We start from the raw sequence: 20,613 nt of genomic DNA, 5'->3' as shown, positions 1-20,613 counted from the left end.
GATTAAAAAAAAGATAGAAAAGGATATAGACCTACCAAAATATTATCACGTCATACAACATGTTAGTACTTGTGTACAACAAGATATGGTAGTCTCAACTCATTACAAGCATATAATGAATATTATTTTTAATCAATTCATATGTATAATGATTTATTGTTATTTATCTATTTGTGTCTACAGCTTATATGTTATTTACACCAGATGGCACGAACGCAATCAGCTAGTAAATATATGTTTCATCATCATAACATTTAAAATACATGTATTTGTTTTTGGTATCACTATATTTTCAATATAATATTAATTTAGAAAATTGCATGGATGTGTCTGGCGATTTTTTTTCCTTTATGCTTTGGTAGAACGGTAAAGAATGCATCCATTCAGTTTGCACAGTAAGTACTCTCCATTACACATTTAAGGTCTTTAACGTGGAGTATTCGTGATAAATACATATATTGCTTATGCATGATGGGTATGAGTTGACAAAGAAGTTTTTACTATACTTGCTCAAATATCGTGCGAATGAAATTGATATCGTGCAAGAATTTCTTAATCACATCATGTATATCTTAATTTGTACTGGATTTTTAGTTGGATCATCGTTCTATATGTATGCATCATCAATTTCTATTTTTATCATTTTACATTGCAAATGAAGTGGACTTCAATTATTACTCCATTGTGCATGTGCTATCTTTTCTCTACAAGTGAAAGTTAACATGCATAATATTTATATACATATAGCAAAATATTTTAAAAGTCCGTGACAACACACGGGCATTCTACTACTATCACCAACTTGTCAACCTCACATGGATTGCGTTAATTTAATTTAGATCGATGTTTGAGACAGGACGAAACATGCTAAATCCCATATATGAAATTAGCAAAAAAAAAACAAATATAATCAGGCCAACAGCCACCCAATCAAACCCCGTATGAATGTTCAGCTTCACCAGTTGAATAAACACAACAAAACTAATGAATAATGATATTCAGCTTTCACCATTTGCCCAAGTGATCAAATTGAATACACACTGCATAATAAATAAACATACGAAGACTGGTAGAAAGACCTAAGAAGCACGATACAACCATGACCCTGTTGCTGCCTATTTCCAATAAACAAGCTGGAAATGTTTACTTAACCAATGCAAAGTATGTCCAATAAACAAGCTGGAAATGTTTACTTAACCAATGCAAAATATGTCCAATAAACAAGCTGGAAATGTTTACTTAACCAATGCAAAGTATGTCGGCAACGGCCTGTCTCTAGCTCCATGATTGTGTATATGCTCCTGCGCCTTCCTGGTTAACAAGAATAACGAAAATGCTCCAAACACAAACTCAAATCTAGAGTGCACACACCTCTGGACAAAATGCAGCACAATTTATCCAACATGATGATACCTAATCACAATCTCGTAACTTGCCAATACTCCATTGGTGCAACACATGCATGTCAAATGGCATTCTGATCATGTGCGCACCTATGGCATGTTAAGGCGTTTAAGAATCTCAAGCAAAGGTTGGTACTTTCAGACAACCATGCCAAAAGTTGTTCCATAGGTAAATTATCAACCAGTTTGCTTCAGGACTGGCAATGTATTGGGTGTTATAATCAAGATACACTGCATTAGCTGATGGTCTCTGTGATTACACAATCTGTTTGGTTCAAGGAAGGTTTGTTTTCCCATTACAACACAGCTCTGACGCAGGATAGCTCGGGACGCCTGAAAAGAGAAGAAAAGAAGACCTCCGCCGGCTCCCCCAGATCCAGCACCAGAACAAAACAAAACAAACGCAGATTGATCCAGAACCAACACAAAAAAGGCCAGATCGATGAACACAGACGCATACAGAGAAGATCTCTCCTGGTCCAGAGGCTGTTGGTACATCGATTGGCAAATGAATCCAAGATTTAGCATCCTGGATTCTATAGATTCGTCGGTGGGCGAAAGGAGACAGACAAGAGCAAGGAGGTTTCCAGCGCAGGTGCCTGCTGCGGCGTCATCGCTGCTGCTCAGGGTCTCTGGGCCTCAGGCCTCTTGGTGAGGAGAAGGTTGGGACAAGTGAGACGGCATGCGGTGTTATCCCAATCCAGCTGGGATGCTGTTATCCCAATCCATCTGGGATGGGCTCTTTTTGGGATTGTGCTATCCCAATCCAGCTGGGATGGGCCCTTTTTGGGATTGTGAAGCACCGTATCTGATTACAGGGTGACTGAAACACGAAACAACTGAATCAAACATGTGTATGGTATTCGCAAGCCAATGTAATCGGAAGACAGCAAAAATTCTCCTATATCCTGCACACATTTTGAGCTCATTGATTTAGGATTTCAAGTTGTAAGTCATAGTGGTATCTCATGGTTACTGTTTGCAGACAGGAGCAAGTCTTGGTAATATTATTCTGAATTACTACTGCTAACAATGACAGTATGTATCAATGAAGGAATGCATATTTGCATGCAAGGGCAAGTAGCATCTCCTAAGTTTTGGATGGCGAATAGGGGACCAAGTCTCTCATACAAACTACTAAGCAGGTTTTAGGACAACAAATACAGAATCTTATGTGACCTTCCAATACATAGGTTCAGAACATTTACGGCAGGGCATCACACACAGGCCCGGAGGAAAAGATAAAGAGTAAATGTATTCTACTAGGGAAATCAGAGGGTTTGTGGCATCCAGACAGGTCCTCTTAAGCAAAGCTTCCAGGTTGGGCCATACTCTCAGTCATCTGGTTTGGGTAGGGGCTCCAATAAGCAGGCTCCAAACTTCATTGGTCTTGGCTGTTTTCAGTAAAGGATTGGGCAGGGGTGCAAATGTGAAACGGACAGGTTCATCGGAAGAGAGCTGAGCTGGGTTCAATGTGTTTCAAAGGCAGATGTGGTTAGAAGCAAGTATTGACCATGTAGTCACTATATACGTCTCAACACGCACAGCAACCATACCTGTTGGATTCAACAACCTGCATTTTAATAGCCATAGCGTTTTCCAGATGAAAGATAGGTAGAGCCAGATAACCTGATAAAGAATTTGCAAACAGTACCAAGTGAAAAATTACATATGGAATAAAGATAAGCCTACAAAGATAAAAATGGAATATCAAGTAAACTTGGCCTTGACCAAAGTTTGCACAAAATGACACTCCCTCCATCTCATAATATAAGATGTTATTACAACCAACATATGAGTACATTGGTTCTAATAACATCTTGTATAATGGGACAGAGGGAGTAATAGACAGCAATATATCGAGTGTAAAGAAACATTAATATTTTGGTTAAAAAAACCACGCCTATACATGTGCCGCTTAATTGTGGTTAGGTGCTAGGCGACAGCAGAACAGCAACCGATTTATCGTACTAGCCATGCGCTTAATCGTCCCTAGGCATGCCGCTTAGGCAAAGTAGGCGCTAGAGCCAGAACTAGCAATTTACACTTAGTGCTTTTTTTAACATTTATTTCCCTACACAGAACTATGATCAACAACGTGAATATGTATACTGGGTGACTAAAAAAAAGTCATTCTTACCCGCTGCTGCCAGAACCACCACTGTAAGCACCATAGCCGCCTCCGTAGACCTAGAGATGGTTTCAGTTCGTATTGTGGGATAAGAAACCTGACAAAATGTCGGCAGGATTTGCAATGAATAAAAGGGATGCTATACCTGGGAGCTGCCATAATTTGCATAACGGTCAACAGGAAGCACATCGTCTGATGCATGATATCCACTAGAATATGGATAATCGTGCCCAGCAGACTTATTGTCTCTGCTTAGATACTTTGGCTCATCGGACACACTAGCAGGCAAAGGGTGATATGGGATCACAGGTGGAAAACCTGATAAAGCACCTTCTCTTTCAAAGAAGTTGGCTTTCAGCCTTGTAGTTATTTGCACAAGAGCATGCCTTGCAACATCAAGATCTCCGCTGATCTGTTGTACATGACAATTACAACAGTAAATATTTTTTATGGCAACAAGGAGTCGTGAAACAAAGAACATCAGAAGTTAAAGTTGTTACCTGGACCATCTCTTCGTCGTCCGATGCTACTTTTGGAACATCCTCCTTCGAAATGATTCGTATGGTTGCTCTCGATGTTCTTCGTATCTCCGTAATGATTGAACCACCTTTGCCGATCAGGCACCCTATCCGTGATGTCGACACCAACAAACGTGTAGTATATGATGGCTCCCCCGATTCTGCATCAATTTTCTCACTGCATCTTGGCTGTAAACGGACTGTAGCATCGATTGTTGGAGAGACAGGATCTTCAAAGAACTGCATGGCACGGAAAATTAGAATTAATCAGGACCTGCTACTAAATATAAACATGGAAACGTATCAGGCAAAAACTGAAGAAGAGAGAAATTACCTCCTTTGCCGAAACTGTAATTATGCAGTCATCTTCAGCACTCGAACTATCCACTTTGATAAAAGCTCCAGATTCTTGCCTAATCTGTTTGATAATACCACCTCTTTTTCCAATTACACCTCCGACATTCGCCGCAGCACAAAGCACACGCAGGCTAAACTCTTTTGCAGAGCTCACCTCCCTCCGTTGTTGGTATATAGAAGGCCAATCTCCCACCATATCACCTTTGTATCGTCCATAAGGACTAACCATAGGAGTAATCCCTACAACTGGTGCAGTAGAGGAACTACCAAGGCGGGATCCCGCTGGAAAAGGTTGGGTTAAGCTGGACGCAAGGAGATGCTGTGACCTGGATGGGTTGCCATGGAGGCGAGATGACACTTGGAGAAGAGCTTTTCTAACTACCATCGGATCCCCAATTATCTAGTTTTAAAATGATAAAAAATGTTATATATTTATGATTTCAGTGACACTACAAAACAATACAGTATACACTGTATTAAACTAAATAAACTGAAGAAAATATACCCATTTATTAAATGAACATGGCCGTTATTCAATTAATGAGTACAAATTTACAACCAGAGCATATGAAATACCTACTGCACATAAACAAGTAAACATTCGTTGTAGTAGATACTCCCTCCGTTCCTAAATACAAATCTTTTTAGAGATTCTAATATAGACTACATACGGAGCAAAATGAGTGAATCTACACTCTAAAATACGTTTATATACATCCATATGTAATTCATATTGAAATCTCTAAAAGGACTTATATTTAGGAACGGAGGGAGTATTTGGTAAGACTACGGATACCACATGTCCACATGTACTATATAGAAGAGAGGATATACTTGCTATACGAGTATAGTAGTACACCTGTACATTTATTGCAGGAAAAAGCAGGAAAAATTGACTAACCAGGAGAAGTTCATCACCACTAGTAGCACATGCAGGAAGGTGTTCATTACTAAGAACACGTATTTGTGAACCAGTGTCGCTGCGGATTCCCTGGATGATATGCCCACCTTTTCCAATAATGCATCCAATCTGATCAGATGGCACAAGCAACCGAACAGTAAGTTGACCTAAACCCTCTTCATTTTCTTCGTTCACAGGACCATCATCTGTGGCAAGCTTCTCATGAACCCTAAAGAGAGCATCTTGAGCAGCGCAAACCTTATCTTCGGTATCTTCAATGGTATTAGTCTCCCTGCTTGAGCTAAATATTGTTATGACTCGGTCATCGCAGTTAGGTACACTCTCACCAATCCTAATCTTAGCTTGAGTATCGCTCCTCAGCTGTTTGGCAATTTCTCCACCCCTCCCAATTATACTCCCTATTTTCCTAGACGTGCAAAGGTAGCGATAGACAGTGTCATCTGGACCAGGAGCATATGTATCATCACCAGGATTTCTTCTCTTGCCACCTCCATTTTCAGCATAATCAGACTGCCGCTTTCCATGACTGTTCCGGTGCCCAGGCCCGACCATGATCTAAAAGCAGAGACAGAATAGTCAGCAACATAGAATACCGTGAGAACCAAATACAAACTTAAATAAAAATTCTTCAACGGCAGTAATAACACAGCATGTCATGTGGTACATTAGGATTCTTCATAAAGAGGGTACTATTCTATTTTCCATCAAGCTTTTCCACCTCCAAACCCAAGTGGCATCAGGCAGCAGCTAAGACCCTCGATACCATATGATAGTAAAAGATGATGGCTTCCAAATAAAAGCATGCATCGCTCACCTGGGCCTACTTATGTTGTGTGCCCATGTTAGGACCACCAAAAATGAAGCAAATATTAAAATCCACCAGGTGGAATTGAGGGCTATAGCAGATTGCAGGCCAACGCTTAATCAATGCACATGGCAAAATCAACTGCGGTTATAAATCCTTGCCAAATCAAACACGGAAACCAAATGCATGCTTCTGACTAGAGAACATCTCCAAGAAAAACATCCGTTTCGACAAGAAAATAATGGATTTTGGTCTCTTTAATACATAATCATCCCACAGGAAAAGATGTAAAAAAATTCAAATAAGAGCATGCTTACCTGTACCAATATCTGCTGTCCATGTTAGGACCACTAAAAATGTGGCAACCCTTAAAATTGACCGGGTGAATTTGAGGACTATGCCACTTAATGAACGCACATAGCAAAATCAATTGAAGTTATAAATCCTTAACAAATCAAAAATATATGGAGACCAAATACATGCCTCTCACTAGACGAAATCTACTTAGACAAGATCTCTGCAGACAAAAGAGTCTGTTTCGACAAGAAAATATTGGTTTCGGACTTTCGGTCTCTTCAACACATACATGAGCCTCTTTCTGGGCAGCTGAATTAACTGGAGAACAAATCTTTGGAAAAACCTAAACAGAGCCCGTACAAAAATGAAACACGCAGGCATCTACCGAAAATCAAATTCAAAAGGGCCCGCTCTCTCCATCCTCTCATTACGGAGCGCCAACCTCCCAGATAAGTGCCCCAAACTACACTTCGGGGAGGTACATCTAAAGGAACTTGCGCATCAAGACAGACGCACATAACCCCAATTCTCCTGCCTTCAGTACAAGCAAACGTTTATACTATCATTTACTCCTCAACCGCGCAGCAAACAAATCATCAAGAAAGTGGATGGATCATAACTGACGAGGATGTTCACGGGCGATCCTCGGCTGTAGCTCACGGCGCGGGCAGCCATGTGGGAGAGGGCAGACCAGCAAAACAGTGGAAACGAAGGGAGGGAGAGCGCGCGGGGGGGGGGGGGGGGGGGGGGGGGGGGGGGAGCTCACCGCGGCGGCCGCCGGAGAAGGGTACCAGATCTGGCGTAGGGAGACGAGGAGAGAACGACAAGTCTATGAGTCTCACGCGGAACAGAAGGGGGCTAATAAGCGATTTGCACCCTGGGTGAAGGCTCCAGCAACTTCTAACACAAAAGTAAACATTTAGATCGGGCAATCATCCTCGCAAGGAGCTTTTTTTTTTGTTTTTTGAGTGGATCCTCGCAAGGAGCGTCGAGAACAGCGTTTTGGGCGAAGCCTGGCCGGCTGGCCTCTCGAGTCTCCTCCTCCTCCCCCCCTCCTCGTCGCCGTCCATAGTGCCGCCGGGCGAAGCCTGGCCGGCTGGACGGCGGCGGGGCTTCTCCCCATCCTCTTCGTCTAGACTGGCGCGGGACAGCGGGATCCAGAGGAACGTCGGGCGAACGTGGGGTCCGGCGGCGCGGCGGGCGGGTCTCCCATCAGCGTCGTACGCGACACGGTAGTGGCGACCTGCGTGTCGTGAGGTGGTGGATGCGTTGGCCTAACCGGTTGTCGCGGGTGCCGCCGGATCTCCTTTCTTCGAACTCCGTCGGCCGCCGCGGGGTGGTGATGATCGTCGCTGGCCACGTCGGATCATTGGATTCGGTGTCTGGAGATCTACAAGGAGTTTTTCTCGATCCTCCTTTCTGGTGGGTTGAGCCTCATGGCTCTTTCATCTTCGCGGTTTTCGGATCGTGGCTTGCCGGATCCGGAGTACACGGAGGTTTGGTGCATAGGATGGGGACCGGAGGAAACTTTGGTCGGCGTGTTCGGCCCGGCATCGGCGATGTCACTTGACGCTGTTACCCTTCCTGGAGGCGAAGCCGAGGTCCCCCCTATCCACCCCCGAACCCCTCCCGGACAAAAGTCCAAAATTCAGTCTGGATTGGGCGGCGGCAGCGTCCTGCGCGTCGTATCCTCCATGGAGGCGCCGTCTTGGGAGGAATTGCTGTTCGGGGGAGAGATGTTGTGGATGGTGGGCTCCGAGTAGCTCCAATAGTGGTGATGGTGTGGAGGTTGCCAGGTGGTGCGGCGTTGTATCTACCGCGTCATTGATGACGAGTGGTGGCGACATGGTGCAGCTGCATATCGACGACGGATGCGGCTGGATGGACGAGCGTAGGGTGGTCGAGCTGTCTGGCGCCATGGTGGCGTCGACGGCATGCCTGGCAAGGTCTGTGCGTCAGTACCTGCTCTGGAGATGGATCGGTGGAAGAAGGCGGCGGCAGCCTCGGTGAGTGCGTCGGACCGGCGTGTGACCCAGTCTCGGTATGTGGCTAGGATGGGGCATCCGGCATTAGATGTTAGGATTTGGTGCGACGTCTGTTTGGTATTAGGCTCGGACATTTGGCACCACTGCATCAAGGGGGTAGGAGTAGCGACAGATGTTGTTTAGATGGTGGCTTCAGGCTTACTGATATACTACTTTGTAAGATATTTTGTGCTTAATAATTAATAAAATGACCATATACATCGTTCAGATGCAGAGGCCGGGTGCATCCCCTTTTCTAAAAGAAGATGAATCCTTAAGCATTAGGTTGGTCTAAGAAGTCAATGCTCTGCCCACTCCAAAATGTATTGGCCATGCTACAAATGGCACAAGCTCTTGGTCGTAGAAAGGACATGTGAGGAGAGAGAGAGAGGATCAACACTCGCTGGGCAGAGTAACAGTATGAAGATGGCAAACCCGCTGAGATGGTAAATTGCTGGGCTAACAGTGAAGCAAAGCTTTGTTTAGAAGACTGCTCGATTAATGCATGCTTGTGGGATTTAATGGCCAAAGATGATATGTTGTGCAATGTGATGTAGCCGAGAACAACATTAGCAAAAAGTTTGCATTTGTCCAATGGTGTTCTTGTCGGATTAGGAGTTCCGGCAAACCCTTGAGGTCCGAACACTGGGGTGCGCATGAAGATCTCTCCCCCCAGCTCACGCTCTCGCAATGATCTCAAAGCCTAACTCGCCGAACCCAAGGAACAAGGGACACAAGAGTTTATACTGGTTCGGGCCACCGTTGCAGTGTAATACCCTACTCCAGTGTGGTGTGGTGGATTTCCTTGTAGGCTGGGGATGAACAAGTACAAGGGAAGAACAGCCTCCTAAGGAGAGGTGTTCTTGAGCTCGATGAGCTTGTGTGGCTGGGGATGATCCGAGTGATATGTCTCCAGATGAGCCTCTCTCTCTCTCTCGATGAGCCCCCACTGGCTATGGTGGTGGCTAGCCCTATTTATAGAGGCTCGGGTCATCTCCCCAAATATTAGGTGGGAAGGGATCCCACAACGGTCAATTCAAAGGGGGACAACGAGTACAAGTTATCCTGACAAAAGGTGGTCTTCACCTGCCAAAGGTTCTGGTGGTGACGCCGTCGTGGGCTCCGTGGTGACCTCCGTCTTGCCGTCCTACTGGTCTTGGTCTCGTTGCACCGATATAGAAACCTTTGACTAACGCCTCGGGACTCCTCACCTGCGCCTGCCTCTTTATCACCGAAGAGGAAACTGGCACTCTGCGCCCGCTGGCGCCCGTCTGGCCTTGGTCGTCATGGCTCACATCACGGGAACCTCACGAGGTGCCCCTTGCCTTGATCTCTCCGCTCCTCGCGAGCCAGCCTAGTGAGGCTGCCCCTGAGGAGGTCTTGTGTCGTCCGCCTCGCAAGACTTGGCCCCTCGCGAGGGTCTTGAGCATTGGTTGATGAAGATGGGCCGTACCAGGCCGCGGGTGGAGCCACGTCCTGGGCCGCAAGCAGGCAGGTCTGGGTACCCCCGTTACCAGGACGCCGCCAATAGCCCCCGGGCCCAAGGTGTGCTCGTGCTTGGCTTCGCAGCGAAGCCAAGGAGCAAGTGCGGAGCGCCGCGGGCCCCAATAGCTTGCGGCCTTGATTGACACGTGGCGATTGGCAGGTCATGGGCATCTCCTCTTCCCCATGCTGCCTCGACAACTGCCCGACCAGACAAAAAGTTAGCGCGTGCCATGGTGTCTTCATTGCTTGCCTTCGTCTTGCTCCAGATCCCCTTTCTTGTTCTTCGCCCCCAAGTCTCCAGATCTGCGCCAGTCCTCCTCCAAGCCCGCCATTGATGGCACCTAGCAAGACAAAGGCCACCCTTCCACCCTCCTGGTATGAGCCGGCTCTGAGCACGCCCACCGTCTCAGAGAAGAACCTCGCCGCCACACTCCTGATGACAGCGGAGGGAGCCGATAAGAAGAGAAAGACCGTGCTTTGGGTTGGCTCCGCCAAGCCGGAGGCCTCTGACAGCACCTTCTATCCTTTCTTCATGAGTAGCGTCATGGCAGGGTTGGTTCCCCCCTTCTCTGACTTCTTCTACTCCATCCTCAGCCATTACAAGTTGCATGCCCTCCATCTTCATCCCAACTTTGTCCTCCTTCTGTCAATTTTTGCCTTCTACTATGAGGCATACGGCGGGGTGATGCCGTCCGTGGCACTGCTGCGCCACTTCTTCTATCTTCGGATCATGGATGGCCATTGCTCGGGGTGTAACGCCCTCGATGCGGCTATATCTCCCACGTGTCGAAGCACGACTTAGAGGCATAACCGCATTGAAAGCAATGTCGCAAGTGAGGTAATCTTCACACAACCCATGTAATACAATAAGGGAAAAGATACATAGTTGGCTTACACTCGCCACTTCACACAATTACATGAATAAAGCATTACATCATCCAGATACAATCAAGGTCCGACTACGTAACCAAAATGAAAGAAGACTACCCCAAATGCTACACAGATCCCCGATCGTCCTGACTGGGCTCCACTACTGATCAATTGGAAACGGAACAACATAAAGGACAAGATCTTCATCAAGCTCCTCCTTCAGCTTAGTTGCTTCACCTGCTCGGTAACATCGGCACCTGCAAACTGGTTTTGGAAGTATCTGTGAGTCACGGGGACTCAACAATCTCACACCCTCACGATCAAGACTATTTAAGTTTATGGGTAAGGTAAAAGGTATGAAGTGGAGCTGCAGCAAGCGACTAGCATATATGGTGGCTAAACATACGCAAATGAGAGCGAGAAGAGAAGGCAAAGCACGGTCGAGAATCTATAATCAAGAAGTGATCCTAGAACAACCTACGTCAAGCATTACTCCAACACCGTGTCCACTTCCCGGACCCTACCGAGAAGAGACCATCACGGTAACACACGCTGTTGATGTATTTTAATTAAGGTCAACTTCAGGTTTTCTACAACCGGACATTAACAAATTCCCATCTGCCCATAACCGCGGGCACGGCTTTCGAAAGTTCAAATCCCAGTAGGGGTGTCCCAACTTAGCCCATCACAAGCTCTCATGGTCAACGAAGGATATTCCTTCTCCCAAAACATTCCGATCAGGCTCGGCATCCAGGTTACAAGACATTTCGACAATGGTAAAACAAGTCTAGCAACACCGCCCGAATGTGCCGACAAATCCCGATAGGAGCTGCACATATCTCGTTCTCAGGGCACACTCAGATGAGCTCTGCATACAACTAAAACCAAACCTCGAGTTTCCCCGAGGGGGCGCTGCACATGGCTCTAGTTTGGACCAACACTCAGAGGAGCATTGGCCCGGGGGGGGGGGTAAAATAATGATGACCCTCAGGAGCGCGACTCCCAAGGGAAAAGAAAAGGCTAGGTGGCGAATGGTAAAACCAATGTTGGGCATTGCTGGAGGAGTTTTATTCAAGGCGAACTGTCAAGGGGCTCCCACGTGTCGAGGCACAACTTAGAGACATAATCGCATTGAAGGCATATGTCGCAAGTTAGGCAATCTTCACAACATCCCATGTAATATGAATAATAAAGGGGAGAACATAGTTGGCTTACACTCGCCACGTCAATCAAGTACATAAATAACATTACATCATCCAAACACTCATGGCCCGACTACGGCACCAAAATAAAAGAGAACCCAACATGCGACAACGGTCCCGTTCACCCCCAACTGGGCTCCACTACTGATCATCGGGAAAGGAAACATAGTATCGCTGAGAGTCTTCGTCGAACTCCCACTTGAGCTCGTACTCGTCACCTGGAGCGGAATCACCTGGACCTGCATCTGGAGTTATAGTATCTGTGAGCCACAGGGACTCAGCAATCTCGCACCCTCGCGATCAAAACTATTTAAGCTTATAGGAAGGGTAAGGCAAGTATATGTGGAGCTGCAGCAAGTGACTAGCATATATGGTGGCTATCTTATTCGCAAAAGAGAGCGAGAAGAGGAGGCAAAGCGCGAGCGAGAAACTAGAGAGCAACCTACGCAAACATTACTCCAACACTGTGTCCACTTTCCAGACTCCGCCGAGAAGGGGCCATCACGGTAACACACACGGTTGATACATTTTATTTAAGTTTAGTTCAAGTTATCTACAACCGGACATTAACAAATTCCCATCTGCCCATAACCGCGGGCACGGCTTTCGAAAGTTCAATCCCTGCAGGGGAGTCCCAACTTAGCCCATGACAAGCTCTCACGGTCAACGAAGGAATAGACCTCCTCCCTAGACGTTCCGATCACTCTCGGTATCTCGGTAACTCAAGACACTTCGACAGGTTAAAACAAGACCAGCAACACCGCCCGAATGTGCCGACAAATCCCGATAGGAGCTGCACATATCTCTTTCTTAGGGCACACTCAGATGAGCGCTCCATACAACTAAAACCAAACCTCGAGTTTCCCCGAGGGGGCGCTGCACAGGACTCTAGTTTGGACCAACACTCAGAGGAGCACTGGCCCGGGGGGGGGGGGGTTTAAACAAGATCACCCGCGGGCTCCGGAAACCCGAGGGAAAAAGGGGCTAGGTGGAAAATGGTAAGACCAAGGTTGGGCATTGCTGGAAAATCTTTAATCAAGGCGAACTATCAAGGGGTTCCCATTATAACCCAACCGCGTAAGGAACGCAAAATCCGGGAACATAACACCGATATGACGGAAACTAGGGCGGCAAGAGTGGAACAAAACACTAGGCGAGAGGCCGAGCCTTCCACCCTTTACCAAGTATATAGATGCATTAAGATAGCAAGACAATATAATGATATCCCAACAAGTAAGTAAATGTTCCAACAAGGAACGGCTCCAATCTTCACCCGCAACTAGCAACGCTATAAGAGGGGCTGAGCAAAGCGGTAACATAGCCAATCAACGGTTTGCTAGGACAATGGTGGGTTAGAGGTTTGACATGGCAATTTGGGAGGCTGACAAGCAAAAGGTAGGCATCGTAGCATTGGCATAGCAAGAGCGAGCAAACTAGCATAGCAAAGATAGTAGTGATTTCAAGGGTATGATCATCTTGCCTGCACAGTTGTCAGAGTTGACTGGATCCTCAAAAGCAAAATCAACGGGCTCCTCGATAGCGAACTCGTCTCCCAGCTCTACCCAACAAGACAAACAAGCAACAAGGATACAATCAACCACGTGCAAGACCAAGCAATATGATGAAATGATGATATGCTATGCGGGATGCGATGCGGGATGCAAAATGCAAGATATGACAGGAAATGCATGAACCTGGCCTCAACTTGGAATTCCAAGGGTTCCACTGGAAATATGAGATGGAATCGCTTGAAAACGATATAAAGAACGCCGGAATCGGAGTTACGGTTTGGAAATGGCAAGCGAGTCAAAAATGACACCGGTCTGCGATTTACAGCAAGTAGGCATCTAAATACAATGAGATGAACATGCTACAGCCACCAAACATGACAACAAAATACATGGCAGGGATTCACACAAGATGCTTAACAAAAGTCTAGCACTGAGCCACGGCCAATTCATCCATTATGAGGTTCAAACAAGCATGTCAAAAACGCAAAAGCAAAACAGATTTCAGACTTGGTGAAATTAACACTTGTCTGAAATTTCAGATCGTGAAGCCCTCTTCGGAGCAGCAAAACAACATGATGCATGACCTTATTAAGACAAGTAAGAACATAGCATGGAGCTACTCAACAAGCTTAACAAAAGACCCAAAGTGACCTGGGGCCAAAAGGGTTCACAAAATATACTAACGGGCACACGAACATAGCTAAAACACAATCAGTTTTCAGACTAGGTGAAAACTGAGACATGCTGAAACATAACTCACGAAGGCATGTAAACGAGCTCGATGCACTCACCACGGTGCAAGTCATGGCAAGTCAAGCATACATCCATTAATAAGGCACAAAATGCTAGCTATACATGGCAAGAACAATGGCATAGCATGCACGGATCAACTACAATAACATCGGCAAAATCATAAACTAGTTGACGATCTACCCAGATTCGCCATGAAGCAAAAGTAGAGCTTGATTGACTCAAGCTAGGGTGCTCCATAATTGCAAACAAATACATGGATGGATAGATCATGACATGATTAACAAAACTCCTTTACTGATCATCCTCAAAAGAGGCACGGATCGCTAGGAAACAAGCTGAACATATGGAATCATGAACTAAATAATCCCAGACTTAGTGAAAACTACTAAGTCCCTGAAAACAGATTTACCGGGTGCCTCACTTTGCAAGCTTGCACAAGTCACCACACACATCACAAAAATGCATGGGTTTCACCTCTGGAAAGAAGACAAAATGCTTAACAAAACATATGAAGGACTCACAGGCATATCATGCACACAACAATCATGGCAAAAATGACAAAAGTCTAAGATGAACTAGCAGATCTGACAATTAACTCACGAAGCCTCCTTCTAACAGCATTTCGGGCATCAAGATGAACTCAAATACAAATGATGCAATGGGATGAAATGATGTACTCATCGAGACGAACATTTTGATATACTATATGCCCAAAATGGAGCTACGGATGCGGAGATATGGCAGGTCAAAGTTTGCTCGAAAATTAGGGTTTGGAGGAGAAAAAGTCAACTGGAATTGCTCAGATCTAGATCCAGATCCGGCCGGAGTTACTGTTCACGCCGGAGTCGAGGTCGCCGGAGTTCGTGGCCGCGGTGGCCGGAGTAGAGGACGACGGGGCGGCCGGATCCGAGGCGGTGTGGAGGCGGCGGGGCGGCGCCGGGCCGGGGCGGCGAGGAGGCGGCGAGGGGCGGCCGGCCGGGCGGCGGGGAGGTGGCATGCGGCGGCGGAGAGGCGGCCCGCGGCAGCGCGGTGGCAGCTCCGGCCACCGGAGCCGGAAGGGACGGCGGCGTGGCGAGGAGAAAGAGCCGGGCGGCGGCGCGCGAAGACCCGGGCCGCGGGGGCCTCCCGCGGGCTCGGGCGGGCCGGCGGCGGCGGCGGTGGCGCCTGCCATGTGTCGGCGCGTGAGGGGGCTGAGGCGGCGGCGGCGGACGCGTCCGGCCGGCGCGAGGGATTTTTAGGGTTTCGTGGGGGGGGATGAGATCCGAAAAACGAGGGGGGTCTATTTATAGGCATAAGTGGAGCTAGGAGGGTCCAAATGAGGTGCGGTTTTCGGCCACGCGATCGTGATCGAACGCTCTAGGTGATGGAGCAGAGTTTGGTGGGTTTTGGGCCAAATTGGAGGGGTGTTGGGCTGCAACACACACGAGGCCTTTTCGGTCCCTCGGTTAACCGTTGGAGTATCAAACGAAGTCCAATTGATACGAAACTTGACAGGCGGTCTACCGGTAGTAAACCAAGGCCGCTTGGCAAGTCTCGGTCCAATCCGGAAATGTTTAATCCCCACACACGAAAGAAAGCTAGAAATGACCACCGGAGGAGAAAGAAGCGCCGGAATGCAAAACGGACAACGGGGAAAATGCTCGAATGCATGAGATGAACACGTATGCAAATGTAATGCACATGATGACATGATATGAGATGCATGAAAACGAAAACAACACACGGAGACAAAGACCTGAACCTGAGAAATAAATATAACTTAATGCCGGAAACGGCAAGAGTTGGATTACAAATTGGGAAAGTTATAACTGGGGCGTTACAACACTCCACCACTACGAAAGGATCTCGTCCCGAGATTTAGGACTGAAAGAACGCCGGGTACTCAGAACGGAGGTGATCCTCGCGTTCCCAGGTAGCTTCACGGTCGGAATGGTGTGACCACTTGACTTTGAGAAATTTGATTGACTTGTTGCGAGTCTTGCGTTCAGTCTCATCAAGAATATCAACTGGGTGCTCACGATAAGAGAGATATTCTTGGAGCTCAATGTCCTCGAAGTTGACGGTGCGGTCAGGAGTCTTGAAGCACTTTTGAAGCTGAGAGACATGGAACACATCATGAACATTTGCAAAGTTTGAAGGAAGCTCAAGTTGATAGGCGAGGTCGCCTCTCTTGCTGACAATCTTGAAAGGTCCCACGTATCTAGGGGCAAGCTTCCCTTTGATACCGAAGCGACGAGTACCTTTCATAGGAGAGACGTGGAGGTAAACATGATCTCCGATCTCGAAAGCCAAATCACGGTGCTTACTATCATAGTAGCTCTTCTGGCGGGATTGGGCTGCTTTAAGGTTATCACGAATGACTTTGCACATTTCTTCTGCTTCTGTGATTAAGTCATTACCCAGCAGCTGACGTTCACCGGTTTCAGACCAGTTGAGAGGGGTACGGCACTTCCTGCCATACAGAATTTCAAAAGGGGCCTTGCCCGAACTTGCTTGAAAACTATTGTTGTAGGAGAATTCAGCATAAGGAAGACAATCCTCCCACTTCATGCCGAAGGAGATCACACAAGCCCTGAGCATATCTTCAAGAATCTGGTTGACACGGTCGACTTGACCGCTTGTTTGAGGATGGAAAGCAGTCCTGAAGCGGATGTTGGTGCCCATGGCCTTCTGAAAAGAATCCCAAAACTTCGAGGTAAAGATGCTGCCACGGTCTGAAGAGATCACTTGAGGAATACCATGCAGAGAGACAATGCGAGAGGTATAGAGTTCCGCCAATTGAGCTGCAGTGATCGACTCTTTGATAGGCAGAAAATGAGCCACTTTGGTGAGCTTATCGATGACAACGAATATAGCATCATTGCCACGCTTGGACTTTGGAAACCCAGTCACGAAGTCCATCTCAATGTGGTCAAACTTCCACTCTGGAATGGCAAGAGGTTGGAGGAGACTAGCTGGCCTTTGGTGTTCTGCCTTCACTCTTCTGCAGACATCACATTCATTTACGAATTGAGCGATCTCGCGCTTCATTCGAGTCCACCAATAAGCTTGCTTAAGGTCCTGATACATCTTCGTGCTCCCAGGGTGGATGGAGAGGAGAGAATTGTGATCCTCGTTCATGATCACTTTACGAAGGTCACCTTTGGGCACAACAATACGATCCTCGAAGAAGAAAGTGTCCTTGTCATCAAGGCGGTAGCACTTGTACTTGGACCGACTCTTGGCAATCCCAATCTTCACCTTTTTCACCATAGCATCAAGAAGCTGGGCTTGGCGAATCTGGTCTTCTAAGGTAGGAGAGACTTGAAGGTTGGCGAGGAATCCTTGAGGAACAACTTGCAGATTAAGTTCGCGGAAGGCTTCACAAAGCTCGGGTTGATAAGGCTTGAGAATCAGACTGTTGCAGTAAGCTTTCCTGCTCAAAGCGTCAGCAGTCACATTAGCCTTGCCTGGAGTATACTCGATACTCGGATTATACTCTTGAATCATTTCGACCCATCGAGTTTGCCTGAGGTTGAGATTAGGCTGAGTGAAGATGTACTTGAGACTCTTGTGATCAATGAAAATATCCACTTTTCTTCCCAATAGAAGATGTCTCCAAGTCAACAGAGCATGCACAACTGCCGCCAACTCGAGATCATGAGTGGGGTAGTTCTTCTCATTAGGCTTCAACTGGCGAGATGTATAAGCAACCACTTTCTTCTCTTGCATCAATACTGCGCCAAGACCTTGGAGAGAGGCATCACAAAAGACCTCGTACGGCTTGGATTCATCAGGTGGAGTCAGAACTGGAGCAGTGATCAACTTCTCTTTCGAAGTGTTGAAAGCAATATCACACTCTGGAGACCAAACGTACTTGACGTGCTTCTGAAGAAGATTTGAGAGAGGCTTCGCGATCTTAGAAAAGTTTTCAACGAATCTTCGGCAATAGCTTGCGAGACCGAGAAAACTACGGAGTTGCTTCATGTTCTGAGGAGGTTCCCAATTCACAATTGCAGACACCTTCTCAGGATTCACGGCAATGCCCTTGGCAGAGATGATATGGCCAAGATAAAGAACCTCATCGAGCCAAAATTCACACTTGGAGAACTTGGCGTAGAACTGATGTTCCCTGAGCTTATCGAGAACCAAACGCAAGTGTTTGGCATGATCTTCCTTATTCTTCGAGAAAACCAGAATGTCGTCGAGATAGACCAAAACGAAGTCATTGGTGTAGGCGTTGAAGATGAAGTTCATCATGCGAGAGAACGTCGGAGGAGCATTGGCGAGGCCAAAAGACATGACAGTTTATTCATTTGAACCAAAGCTTGTTCTGAATGCTGTCTTGGGAATATCTTCTTCACGAATGCGAATCTGGTGATAACCCATACGAAGATCAAGCTTGGAGAATACTTGGGCACCTTTGAGTTGTTCGAACAGCTCATTGATGTTTGGAAGTGGGTATTTGTTCTTGATGGTCTTCTTGTTCACTGGACGGTAATCAACACAAAGTCGGTCCGTTCCATCCTTCTTCTTCACAAAAAGAACACCACAACCCCACGGAGAAGAACTAGGCCGGATGAGACCCATTCTTTCTTGCTCATCGAGTTGCTTCTTCAGCTCCTTCAACTCTTCAGGTCCGAGCTTGTAAGGACGTTTGCACACAGGTTCCGTACCGGGCTCAAGATCAATAACGAATTCAACTGGCCGGTGCGGAGGCATTCCTGGGAGCTCTTCTGGAAAGACGTCTTGATATTCGCAAACGACTGGAATTTGAGAGATGGCATCCAATTCACCCTTCTCATTGAGAGAAAACAGACGGATAGTATTATCCCGAGCGACAAAGACAATTACATCCTCAGACGAATGAGTCAATTGAATCTGTCTGGCAGCACAATCAAGGTGTGCCTTGTGCTTAGAAAGCCAATCCATTCCGAGAATAAGATCAATATCCGAGTTATCAAGAATAATTGGGGAAGAAAGGAACTTGTAGTCACCCAAAGTGATAGTAACCTCAGGGACGCAGGTGTTAGCTGTCATCTGCTTGCCCGGTGACACAATTTGCAAGGAACTTTGCAGATACTGATAATCACACTCATACTTTGATGCAAAAGGTTTGGAAATGAAGCAATGCGATGCACCCGTGTCAAAAAAAACTTTTGCAGGAATATCATTAACAGGAAGGTTACCCATGATCACATCTGACGAGTCCTCTGCCTGAGCTGCATTCATCAAATTGACCTTGGCATGCTTGGGGTTATGCTTGACCACAGCTGTACTTGTCGATCTGACAGGAGGAGGAGGAAGACGCCTCTGGTTGAGACACTTGTTGGCATAGTGACCCTTCTGTTGGCACTTGTTGCACGTGACCTCTGAAAGCGGACGGTGATACGGAGCACTCGATCTAGGAGCTTGAGACGAAGTCTTGTTCTGAAAGCCAGGGTTGGGTGGGTGGGAAGAACCACTGCCACCTTTGCTCTTATGCTGATACGGCTGACGGAACGGAGGAGGAGGAAGCCAAAACTTCTGCTGCTTGGCCACTTGAGTAGAGGAAGAAGGAGTAACATCTCTGACTCGCTTCTTGGAAGCATCACACCTCAACTGAGCAGCCTCTTGCTTCAGTGCCATGTTGTAGAACTCATCGTATCTCAAGGGCTCAAAAAGGACAAGAGCGAGCTGAATATCTTCTCTGAGACCACCCCTGAACTGGTATATCATGCTCTTCTCATCTGGCATGTCTTGCTTGGCAAAGCGGGCGAGCTTCTGAAACAACTTGTTGTAGTCATAGACAGACAAAGAGCCTTGCTTCAGATTGCGGAATTCCTCACGCTTGCTTTGAACCACACTCTGCGGAATATGATGAGCTCGGAAATCTCGAAGGAAATCATCCCAAGTGATAACACGTCCACCTCTGGAGCCCTTGTACTGCTGGAACCATTCTGCAGCTTGATCTTTGAGTTGGAAGGAAGCGAACTTGACAAAGTCCTCAGGCCTGACGTTACTGCACTCGAAATGCTTACACAGATCCACAAGCCAATCGTCAGCATCGGTTGCCTCAACACAATTGCTGAAAGTCTTTGGCCCATTAGCAAGGAACTGGTTGAGTGTAGCAAAGTGACTCTGATTGCTGCCTTGATTCCCTTGACTGCCTTGATTGCGCTCTTGGAGAATTTGCATGATCAGCTGTGTGTTTGCATTGGTTGCGGCCATCACAGCTTGCCATGCCTCCGGAGGAGGTGGAGGTGGTGGAGGATCTTGATTCTGGTTCTGACTGGTGCTCTTAGCAGGAGCCATCCTGAAGAGGTTGACCACCGTTAGCACATAGACAGATAAATGAAGCTGAAACCAACGGAATG

The 20,613-nt window shown here is 46.9% G+C and overlaps 1 protein-coding gene across 4 annotated transcripts; it reads right to left on the bottom strand.

The window, feature by feature from the left end:
* Positions 1–1,171: 1,171 nt before the first annotated feature.
* LOC125551405 (RNA-binding KH domain-containing protein RCF3) lies at positions 1,172–7,356 on the bottom strand. Of its 4 annotated transcripts, none has more exons than XM_048714631.2 (8): positions 7,200–7,356; positions 5,311–5,886; positions 4,387–4,809; positions 4,035–4,292; positions 3,680–3,946; positions 3,544–3,593; positions 2,960–3,032; positions 1,172–1,311 (listed from the first exon to the last, which is right to left on the bottom strand). In XM_048714631.2, the coding sequence occupies exons 2-7, from the start codon at positions 5,881–5,883 to the stop codon at positions 2,984–2,986; spliced, it is 1,620 nt and encodes a 539-aa protein (XP_048570588.1). In that variant the 5' UTR covers positions 5,884–5,886; positions 7,200–7,356; the 3' UTR covers positions 1,172–1,311; positions 2,960–2,983. The 4 variants fall into 4 exon arrangements, with proteins under 4 accessions (XP_048570588.1, XP_048570587.1, XP_048570585.1 ...); XM_048714630.2 differs by lacking the exon at positions 1,172–1,311 and adding an exon at positions 1,518–2,226; XM_048714628.2 differs by lacking the exon at positions 1,172–1,311 and adding an exon at positions 2,392–2,866.
* Between the last annotated feature and the right edge of the window lie 13,257 nt (positions 7,357–20,613).

The sequence above is a fragment of the Triticum urartu genome, chromosome 4A (genome assembly GCF_056163025.1).
Source record: "Triticum urartu cultivar PI428250 chromosome 4A, HENAU_Tu73, whole genome shotgun sequence".
Lineage (NCBI taxonomy): Eukaryota > Viridiplantae > Streptophyta > Magnoliopsida > Poales > Poaceae > Triticum > Triticum urartu.
The sequence above is the reverse complement of the archived record's forward strand: the minus strand, read 5'-3'. Positions and strand labels throughout refer to the sequence as shown.